This window comes from Bos indicus, chromosome 16, assembly GCF_029378745.1.
Source record: "Bos indicus isolate NIAB-ARS_2022 breed Sahiwal x Tharparkar chromosome 16, NIAB-ARS_B.indTharparkar_mat_pri_1.0, whole genome shotgun sequence".
In the NCBI taxonomy this organism is placed as follows: Eukaryota; Metazoa; Chordata; class Mammalia; order Artiodactyla; family Bovidae; genus Bos; species Bos indicus.
In genome coordinates this window covers 33682534-33694548 of record NC_091775.1, presented here as the reverse complement: position 1 = coordinate 33694548, position 12015 = coordinate 33682534, and the positions used below count along the sequence as shown (strand labels likewise).

Here is a 12015-nt window from a genome sequence, read left to right as displayed (position 1 = left end):
CGTCATAAATTATACAAAAGAGTTTTATGAATTGCTCTGATACATATACCTAATAAAAGAGTACCTGGAAAATGAGGTATAATTTCACCATCTAATTTGTATGCAACTCCAACTTTGATTTCCGTAAACATGTCCAAAATATCCAATTTGGTAAGTGCCAACCTAATTTTGGAAGAAAGGGAGATGTCAACAACTTGATGAAGGAGTAAAGCAAATTCATACAAAGCTAAAAGTTCCAAAGCAATTCTGAAAACTGGTTAGAATTATATTTTAAAGCATACCACACATAAAACACTACAGGGCAATTTATGGATATATTTTCCTCTATTAAAAACAATGACTTAACTGATCTACTAGTGAGTCACTTTTCTAATAACTGTAACAGATTTTCACTGATTGATAGTCCACGTCCTCTGGCTTAGTTTCTCAGGATCAGCTAATACATATCCAGAGAGGGCTGCCTGGAGTAAAGGACGCATTCTGTGGCTGACACAGCAAGACTGACTATTCCACGTGAATGACAAGGTACATGCACGATACATACACAGATGCAATCAATCCTCATTTCTTCACTCTCCTTTAACACTACCCTCTGGTCAGAAACTGTCAAAGGAGAGTGAGGATCTCTTCATAACACATCAAAACCTCCCAATAAACTGACTGGAAAACAGTTTTCTAGGAAAATCTATAGAAATTAGATGAAACACTAGGTCTGAGATTCTTGTCCACAGATTATTTTTTTATCCTTTATTCTAATATTTGCTAAAAGTTAAGCCTAAATAATATAAACATGAATACATTTTTACATTTATTATGTGTATGCAATATTAATAGCAACTTTTGCTGAGCATTTTTAGTGTGCCAGGGAGCATGCTATGTACTCTCATCTAGATTTCAAAATACCCCTTGGATGTAGGTAGTACTATTATTTAGATTTTAAAGATGATGAAAAAGGCACAGAAAGATTGACTTACCCAAAGTCACATAGCATAATGTATGGATCTGGTATTTGAATCCAGAAGTCAGATGTCAATCAAGCCTACCCACTCAATCAGTTCCATTGCCTCCCTTCTGATATGCATGCTCCATGTTGCTCCATCTATCTACCTACTCACCTTTCTACCTGCCTGGCTTACCTCCCTCTAAACTTATATGCATGTAAGAGTATCAAGATTTTCTCTCCCAACCTTGGATATCTAGGGAGAAAAACTAGGGTCTCTCTCCTTACGCACCCCTCCCCTGTATTCTGGTCCACTTCTGAACTGCAATTTCATTTGGAGTCTAAAGAGTGAAATTTTTGTATTAGTGCACTACCTCAAGTTTGCACTCCACAAAATTTAACCTGTAGTCAAGAACTGTCATTTATGAAGTAAGGGTTTCTAAGAATACTCACGCAGTAAATCCATTAATCATATGAGCATATTTGAGCAAAACAAGGTCCAACCAGCCACATCTTCTTTTCCTTCCTGTCGTTACACCGAACTCTCTACCCCTTGTTTGTAATAATTCTCCAATTTCCTAAAGAACAGAAAATAAAACTTTAGGATTAGAATACCAATAGTCTAAATCTAGTAGATGATATAACATGTTACAGATGATATAACAAGGCATAAAGTTTCTTAGAGATAAACATCTTTCAGAAAAAATAAGTTGGAAGGTATAATTTCACAGAGATAGATTTTATGTGAAGGAGGCATTATTTGAAATACATCCACTTTTGACTTTATTTTTTAAACACTATTTTAAGACCAACATTTTTTTACATTATACAGATAACTTCTAAAAATTTAGATTAACATATATAAATATTGCATATTAAAAACTAAGCTGCTAATAAATATTTACTAAAATAGATAAGTTTGGCCAATTTGTTCTAAGAACTATAGTTTGATGGTTTTCCTGAAAACCATAAGGCAAATTCCCATCTAGTAGTTGCTACCACAATGTCCTTCGAAGAAAATTAAGGCTGAAAACAATGCTCAAAGTTCTAAGCTACAGCCACTCCCTACAACCTAATTTTTCCATCTATCATCTATCTATTCCTTAATTTACACCTTTCTGATTAAAGCCATCATTTCATTATCACACATACTCTGACGGAATTACAACTTAAATACTGCTTTGTCAGGTTTGAATTTCAGCCTTGTTTATCTGTGTGGCCTGGGGTAGTTACTTCAGTTCTCCAGGCCTCAGTTTCCCCATATGTAGAATGGGGATGGTAACAGCACCCAGCTCCCAGAGTTGCTGTGAGGATACAAAGAGCTTTTAAGTTTACAGCGATTACACAGGGGCTGGCCTGAGGTCACCACCAAGTAAACAGTGGGCTATGATTAGACAACGTCTGGAGATCACTTTCCTCAACCTTGACTCCTAATAAGCTCTTGGTGAAAGATACCTGTTATTTTTAAATTCTCCCTCCTCTACTATCTTAATCCCCTTCATAACCCACCTTCACTTGCCTGCAATTACAGTTACCTTTAAGTGCCCACTAATTTCCCCCTTTTGTTGCCAATCTGTTGCCACTAACAATAAAGGTATCTGTAATTTTCTTTTAGAGTTGTGCTGATTAATCTTGCAAATTAAGTGAAATGCATAAAAGACAATAATTCTTTAAGAAAAAAGCATGATTTTTCATTTTCAAACTTTTGAATCAGATTTACTGAGAAACAGGCTTACATTGTCTTGTTCTGTAGGAAAGGCACCAATACCAACTCTAGTTGTATAAGCTTTCACAACTCCATACACTTCTCCAACGTTTTGAGGGGGCATACCCAAGCCAGTACACACACCTCCAACTGTACAGTTCGAAGAGGTCACAAAAGGATAAGTTCCTAAAAACAGAAACAAACAGTAAAATATACACAAATGATAGACATTATTTTTTCAAATTCTGCATTTGAGTATATTCTACGTATCTGACACACTTATGGAACCACCCTTTCAAAGCCTCGATGTTTTATTCCTGATTCTTTCTGTCTGCAGAGATAAAAACATAGGTGGTTAAGCTATAGCTGCAGTGCTGTACTACAGACGCCCCTTGAGTACATGCAATTACTCGGTTCTGTCCAGTAGGTACTCACCTAATTTAATGCCAAAACTCTGCTGTTATCCTACTATGTAGATTTATATTTTATACTTTCCTGTTAATTTAAAACAGGAGTAAATTTTATTTTACTCCCTTGATACGGATACCCCAGCAGCCTGGAGTGACAAGAGTACACCAAGAATTCTGTGGTATTCCACAGTTTATGACCTTTTGATCTCTCTTCAGGGAATAAACCCCAGAAATGACAAGAGTAAACAAAGGTGTACTTCCTATCCCCCCCAACCCTGACCCCAAGATCCTATTCATACTTGAACTCTCTCCTACGCTAATTAGACACTGCTTTCTTCCAGATTGGATAGGCATATTATGGTATCAAGAATATGTATCTACTGTACACAAGTACACTTTAATTGGCTTACTTGGAATCAAAAGTCAATGAAATGTTAGTAACAGCTGAGAACAGTCTTATACTGAGAGATCATGTTTAGCTTGAAGGTCAACAAAGGCAGTAGTTTGAAGATGATAAGTATCAAATTTTTAAATTCAGAATCTCACATCCAGGGAGTTAATTAAACAGACTTCCATAGATCTTAGGATGTGCATGCTTAGTAACACTGTATATTATTAGCTCTTGACAGTTTTTAAAAGGTTGAATTATAGGTTCTTTCACAGAATTCACCTAATCATCTTTCAGTTCCAAGGAAATAGTCTGGAATTGCTATAAACCAAACAACAACAAAAATCCCATTGACCCAAAGAGTGATTTCATTTTTCTAATAACTGCAAAACACAAAATATTCCCTTTTTAAAAAAAGGGTTAGGATAAGATGACAAACTTTCATCATTCCTGAATATACAAGCAAAAAGCCTTATTCTAAAATACTTTAATGCTAACATTAATTATGCATATCTTAAGCAATTTAGGACTCAGTTATGCTCCCCGTAAATTGTATTTCACTTACCAAAATCAATATCTAGTAGTGCTGCATTTGCACCTTCTACCAAGATTTTCTTTGGTGGTCCATGGAGAGCTTCATACAGGAAATAAACTCCATCTCTCACCATTGGCTTAATCCTTTCCATATAACCCTATATACAAAGACAAAAACCAAGCTTGATGTATACTAATAAATTTACAATGTAAACTATCTGAGTAAAAATCACCCAACTTTTGACAATGAAAACTGACAACTGTAAAGGAGAAGGGGATTGGTGACAATGCTCACCCTATTGCAACATTTGGATTGGCTTTGGTCTCTCATGCTGATTCCCCAGAACCAGAAAAGAGACACTATTTTAAGAAAAGTAGAGATACAATGAAATTCAAAGGTTCTACTTCAACCTCACTGCAAATAATGATAACAATCTTCTGAACAGCCCAGTACTCATACTTCATATAACAGCTTTTAGGAAAACAAAAAGAACTGAATATTGTGCTTTTATATTTTGTAGGTATTAAAAAAGCAGCACTTAAGAGTCCATATAACCATAAGTGCATCAAAGTCTTTCTCAAAATGTTGTGAGGACCACCAGTGTCACTGCCAACAAGCATCAATAATTGATTACTAATATTCTTTTCCCACTGTATTCCATTACAGTAAAATACCTTAGCAGTATTACTAGTAATATCAAATACTAACTCACATAAACATGATAAAACTTTCTCAAAACATGTTTAAAGTATTAATAATACTGCTTAATTCTAGAGATTCAATTAAAAATATAAACAAGAGTTCTCCCAAGGCCTATAGTATAACTGCAATAAAATTTAGTTTCAACCATGTTTAAGTGTTTAGCCAGACCAGTAAGGAAATTCCAAGAGCCACTCATGAACTCACTAAGTATGTTATACCTATTGATGGACATATAATCCCCCTCTGGCTCTAGTCGCCAGTCTCATGCTTCTTTCTGTTTTAGTCCTTTATTTTTAATGTCTGAAGTGACTGTACCATTCATCATGTTCCTTAAAGTCCTGGTTCAACATACAGCAGTCCCCCCACATATCCTAGGGGAATATGTTCCAAGACCCCCAGGGGATGCCTGAAACCACAGACAATACCAAACTCTACATACACTGTGTTTTCTACTATCCATAGACACCTTTGATAATATTTGTTATAAATGAGGCCCAGCAAGAGATCAACAATAACCGATAATTAAATAGAACACTTATGACAATATACTATAGTAAAAATTATGTAACACAGTTATACTTTTCCAACAGCAAAACTAGCATAAATTTCTTTTTCCTTGGATAGAAGACTTATTCTTACTGTAGACCTTAGCAACCACAGCATATTTTTTTCTTTCCTTATTAAGTCAAGAATTTTCACTGTATGGTTTCTCTTTGGTATATCCAAATTGCCAGCATTACTGCTCTTGTACCTTGGGGCCATTAGTAAGTTAAAAGGGTCACTTGAATATAAGCACTGTGATACCAGGACAGTCAATCTGGCAAGTGAAATGGCTAGTCAGCGACTAACGGGCAGGATGCACTGGACAAAGGGATGATTGATGTCTTGGGCAGGATGGAGCAGGACAGCAAGAGGTTTCATCACACTACTCAGAAGGTCTCAAATTTAAAACTTAAGAGTTGTTTCGCACTTGACCACAGGAAACTGAAACCACAAAAAGCAAAATCAAGGATAAGGGGGGAATACTGTTCAACACCTATTAAGAATCTTCTTACTTAATTCTGGTCATTATTATTCATATACTTTACATTCATATGGAATATAAAATAGAATTGAAAAGATACACCCGTATATTAGCATGTAAATATTTTCAAGTTGCTACTAATAAATTTAAAATATTTGTTGCATGACAGAACGAAAACAAAGTGGCAGTCTACTCTGAGCAACAATCAATATACTGAAATCCAAATACCTAACATTCACAATGTCCCTTGAAGGTCACTTTTTCAAAAGAAATTCAGTGAGTAGGTGACCTAAGGTCTGCTACAACTCTAAAATGATATATAAGGTATGTAAATTCCTATTCAGTTCTGGAACTGATGTCATACTTATTCACAGGATACAAAGAGTAATGGTCAGACACAACGGAAGCAGCTTGAAACTCCAAAGATTTTGGAGGAAAGGAAGGGTAGAGAGGATAGGCAACTTGATTACTGACTAACTTAGGCACCAACTGTGGTCCTAATCTTTGGTCAATCACCTTCTATGTCTCTAAAGAGTACAGTGCTTTAGAGCTGTCCCTTTAATTGACCCTTTGGGGTATCAGTCCTACCTGTGCTGGTTAGCTTTAAAAGTTATCATCTCTCACTTGTCCCTTAGTTGATCTACCCTCCAAATGCTTATGAGTGATTTTTATATAATACAAAGTTAGTCCTTTTTTTCTGCTCAAAATTATTGAGTAGCTAACCTTCCTATTACTGCATATAACATCAACACAAGACTTATGATTTGGTTGCTACTTGTCTAACTTTTTGTGATCTCATTCACTGTAGCCTGTCAAGCTCCTTTTCAAGTACTTTATTCTTGCTCCCTGGTCCCCAATGGATGTTTTGTTAAAGGCACATCATGTAAAATTACTCAAACATGCCACGTCCTTTTAGGCCTATATGCTTTTAGACTTAAAAATACAAATTCACTTTACCAGTTCTTACCTATAATACTTTACACATATCTGTGCGGCACTTACTAACCACATGTTCTTCAATCTCGTATTTTCAGTTCCTAATACAAAGACTGAATGAATGAAAGATCTAGATGCTATTTTGGCAAACAAGTTTTAAGAAGGACATTATAAATGTCAGAAAGCATTACCTTGAGTTTTTGTAATTCACCTTCAATGTCTATTTCCAAAGTAGGGTATATAGATTTGTACTGGTTAGCCAGAACTTTGAACCTGAGAAAAAACAGATAAATCAAGACCTTAGCTCTGTTTTAAAATATTCTGAATAATTTCATTCTATTCAAATGATTTCTGGAGTTAAGTGGTCTTAATAACAATCCCCAAAGTGAAGTTATACTCTGAGAAACAGAATCTAATTAAGGTCAGTCATATGAATAAATGATACATTCAAAATATTTTTTACTGATAGGAATATCAACAATATAATTAAGGTGATGTGTGTGAGGGGCAGGAGGAGCAGGGAATGACTCAAATCTGTAACCACAAGACTTAAATCTGAATTAATTATATTATACTCTGTGAAAGATAAAAGGGAATGGTCTAAAATGATGCTTTTAGGAGAGTCAGCGGCAGACATTAGCAACTTGTCTCCAATATTCTCACTGGAGGTGCCCTAACAATGCAGACAGACAAACTGCTGACTGAAAATGGATACAGCGAGTGATCTTCAATGCTGTTATTAGATGCAACCAACTAACTCATTACTGAGTCACCATATAGTTTACTGATGATTATTAGGTTTCCCACGGAGATTTTTCTACAGTGATTAAATGTCAAGGGGGCATTCCTATTTTTCAAGCTGAGCTTGATACATGTTAGTTCACAAGTACTTGATAACCTAATTATTTCTAGGTGAAAGGACACAGCAGTGTCTTTGAACTTGAAAATCTGAGGATCAAGACCCTAGGATATGCAGACTCCACCACAGCACTGCCACATACTCCCGGAAACATGTCTATTTCTCAGTAAAGCATTCTAAATTCCAATCCTTAAATATAATTTTGGCTTTGTCTTTCTGGGGGTACTCATATGATATCAACATCATGTTATTTTCATGAAGTTAATCTCAAATTAAGGATCAATTCAAATGTAATAAAAAATAGTATTTCAAAAGAAACAAAAAAGCCAACCACCACAAATCAAGTAGAATACAGATTTTTATCAATTTGCATATTGAGTTTTAAAAATTCTAAAAATCCATTTGTTCTTTCCATTTCAAAATACAAGATAGTTACCTCTCAGAGAAGCCACCAAAGTCAGAAACAAGATCGCACATCCTGAGTCCACTCCGAGCAGCTTTGGAAGAATAAACTGGGCCAATGCCCTTTTTTGTGGTACCCAAACTTAAAAATAGATCAAAACAAGCTCTGAGTTAGAAGAGAAAGATCCAGTTCTTAATGTCAGCTGACCACAAAGAATTAAGTTACTATGAGTGTTTTCTGTTTATGCTATTTTATTTTCATGATCTTAATGATTTTCTCTGAAATCTAAACAGGATAGTCTAATAGCTATTTTTATTAAACTTCTGGCCCAGAATTGAAACAAAAAAAGACCAGATATGCTTAAAACTGCACATACACACCCACCCACAAAAACCCACAAAAAACAGAACATACTTTTTTCCTGCTTGTTCTTGTCTCTGTTGTTCCTGGATACCATCAGCTGCTTGATGAAAATCAAATACTGAGGGAGAAAAAACAAAATCAGCTGTTATTGACTCAAAAGTAATGTAGGAAAGCAAAATGTATTTTGTTTTAAATTACTTAAGTTACAAATCCCTTCAGCCTAGCTTATGACAAATACAAGCCTAACTGGTATATTATTATGAAAATATACCTGTTCATTCATTCCTATTTATTGCAATCTATCATATTTTTACAAATGAGTCCTTAAGACAGTAATTTTGGAATTCTATAAAGCTCATTTACTAAGATATTCTCTGCAAGTTTTGGACTCTAGAAATTTGGGGGTTATGTTGATCATCTCCCTCTTCTCTTTCTCATAAGCTAATAGTGGAGATAATATTAAAAAAATCAAATCCCAGAGAAATCAGGAGAGAAGAAAAAACACAAAGAACAAATAGAAAACAAAGAGTAAATATAAATTCAACCATACCACTAATTATACTAAAAGTAAATAGTTTAAATACTCCAATTAAAAGGAACATTATCACAATGAATAAAAAGCAAAGTCCCAATATACTTGTTGACAATAAATGAGCGATAAATATAAAGATATAAATAGGCTAATAATATATGCAAATAAATGCTCTTTGTATTTTAATATGGCTTATTTTCAAATAGAAGTAGCAAAGCCTCTTGAAATACTGCTTATTCATTTGGTTAGCTAATTCTTCAGAAGTAGGTAATCTTAACCTAGTCCTTACCAGAAACAGAAGAAAAAAATTATTAATATTTCATGTACTTGAACTCAATTGTTACAATTCATCCTACTTAGTTTTCAATAAAATTAAAGATCAAATCATCTATTAAACGCTTTCATGTTTCTGATAAAAAGACAGTTATATATAAATACAGTGTACCCCCCCTTACCAATATGAGCTCTGTCAGATATGATAAGCCTTTTCTCCCAGCCTTCCAGACCTAGAAGGAAGGGAAGAATAGACATGCTTAATTGAACATTTGTATAATAATGTTTAAATCTTAATTTCCTTATAAATACAATGTTTAAAAGTGTTTTTCACTGAAGTAATCATTTTAGTATTTTTTCTTCTGCATAGGAAATATGTTTAACAAGAATTTTCTCATCTGTCATTATACAAACTCATTCACAAATTCTATCTTTCTAAATGTTTTGCTCTAAGTTATTCCAAACTCAAGCCAGCCATAGCCACATAAAATACTTTTAAGCATCCAAAAACACAAATGGTACAAAATATCATTTTGTCAGCAGTGGGGAGTGAGGAGCAGAGCATGGGGAGAATTTTGAGAAAGGGAGTTAATTTTGGGAATGGTGCCCTTTCCCAAGACAATTACAAAAAATGTGATTAAACAAAATAATAAAATGTTCTCACTAATTTTTCCAAAGTACTATCAATTACTGCACTTATCACACTGAATTATAAGAAGATCTATGTATCTTCCCATTTAAGTGTGAATGCCTGAGAGTAGGAGTCATGAGTTTTCATAACATGGGGTCTGGTATCCAATAAATGTTCAAAGAAAATGACTAAATGTTCAAAGAAAATGAATAAATAAATGAATTTAAATATTTTTCTTTAAAGACAGAACCTTAGGTTATATGTATTCTAAGGATTAGCCACCCAGCCCAGGTTATATGTATTCAAGGATAAGCCACCAAATACTAATTTTGAAAATTAGTATTTGAATAATAAAAAATATTAATTACTTTTGATAATATTCAAAGATTTGTTTTAAAAATATTCCTTATAAAGAAGATATTAAGGCCCCCATAGTTGTTGACATGTAAACACATATGTATTCTAAAGTTAGCTTAGGCAATATTATAAAGTAAATATTACAAAGAAATTCAGTAAGGTGGATTCAGCTGGGTTAGGCAGGGAAGAAGGAAGAACAGTAGGGCAAAACTGTTAAGGGGGATGAAGAACAGCGGAGAGCAGCATGGGAACCTCAACCTAACCAATTAAAGAAAGCAGACACAACAAACAGGTAAAATTTCAGGAAGACTACAGAGAGAGAAGCAAGACAGGCTTCTTTTAAGTCAGATTTAGTTGTAAGGAACACTTAAGGATGGATGGACTGCTACTTTTATGCATGAAAGATAAACTTTAAAAATTTAATAGAACAGTACATTAAACATGAGTTAAGGGGAAACTACACTAATGATTTTTCTCAATTATGTTTTATTTGTATTGTCACAGTCCCCTCAAACCCTAGAAAGGCAGCCAAATTGAATGTAAACAGACTTCCAAAACCCCAGAAAACATAAGAGAAGGCAGGAAATCAAGTCTTTTTTTTTTTTTAAGATGGAAGTGGATTCACTGCATAGAAGCGTTTTCCTCACTTGGAGGGAGGGATCTAAACAACCCTCTTTTGTCCTGGGTTGTAGTAACCAAGGGACTTCCAGATCCTCTAGGAAACGAGGCTAATAGTGTACAAAATGGGCTACAGTGCCTTCCTGAAACTGCCTTCAGCTAATTTTGGTTTGTGCAGAAGAGGATGCTAGCAACCACAAGTGACAAAATGAGCTTGTTTCCCAGAGTCGTGCCACCAACATATAGTAATTCTAGCTACCTAAAGATAAGGTTTGCAGACAACCAATGTGTAAAAATTCAGGACTTACACAATGAACTTGCTATGCTTGTTTTTTGTTTAGAACACTGATTATAATGAATAAAATATAATAAAAATTTATTCAAATAAATAAAAATTATGACATAAAAATTATGTCCCAATAACCTGTAATTTTAAAGTAGAAGATAAAAATGTGAAGTTTTTTCTGGAATGAGAGTCCCTTTAAAACTTTACCCTTGCCCCCCACCAAAAAAAACAAATAACTGGTTACCAGATAAAGCAGACTCATTCTTTCATACCTTTTCCTTTTTGAACATTTTTTTCTGCTTCCTCAAACAATCCAGGTAGATGAATCACCACACCATTTCCTTAAAAAATAAAACACATACACACAAATAAACAACTCCCAACTTTAAACATCTATATTTGTAATACATAATGATATTTAAACAAAGACATTTACAATAACCCTTATCTAGAATAATAGAAGAGCGATACACTTGAATTAGTAGAACATTCTAATTTATCAGGGAGTTACCACAGAAATGACTCCAAGTCTTAAATAGTAGTAAAATGTAAATATACAATTGAACATAATGCACATAATATAAAACACTTAAAACTATACTCAATAAACTTTGAAATTTCTTTGAAATGAAGTGAAACTGTTATTTTGAAAGGAACCAGTTATATAGTTTTAGGCAAACTGACCCAGATCACAGTCTTTCAACTTGGGGACTCAAACCAATTAGTGGCCATAAAATCAATTTACTGGGTTGTGATTAGCATTTTTAAAAATAAGGCTAGAAGAGAAAATGTCAGATTGCATCTTATGTTACAAGCCTTCAGAATCCATCCATGAAACATAGACTTCTCGCTTTTCTTACTATGCTTCACAGTGCTTGGAAACCTGATTCGATGATCCAACACTTTGCTACACAGTTAAGATGCCAAAAAGAAATAAATGCAAAGTAATCATTCCAAAAAGTATTAGGGCTAAAAGATCTAAAAGATGTGTTAAACAGTCCAAGTCAGGTATATTCCAGGAGGTACCACTGTCAGGATTAATAAGCAATCAAT

The 12015-nt window shown here is 34.2% G+C and overlaps 1 protein-coding gene across 1 annotated transcript in view; it reads right to left on the bottom strand.

Moving 5' to 3' along the window:
* The window catches only part of ADSS2 (adenylosuccinate synthase 2), a 32474-nt gene that overhangs the window by 6090 nt on the left and 14369 nt on the right, over positions 1–12015 (bottom strand). The window contains exons 3-11 of the mRNA XM_019976731.2: positions 11235–11303; positions 9253–9303; positions 8317–8383; positions 7936–8043; positions 6832–6913; positions 4009–4135; positions 2677–2831; positions 1394–1518; positions 65–162 (exon numbers count right to left, since the gene is read on the bottom strand). Of these exons, the coding sequence (XP_019832290.1) occupies positions 65–162; positions 1394–1518; positions 2677–2831; positions 4009–4135; positions 6832–6913; positions 7936–8043; positions 8317–8383; positions 9253–9303; positions 11235–11303 (882 nt within the window). The remainder of the gene's footprint in view (positions 1–64; positions 163–1393; positions 1519–2676; positions 2832–4008; positions 4136–6831; positions 6914–7935; positions 8044–8316; positions 8384–9252; positions 9304–11234; positions 11304–12015) is intronic.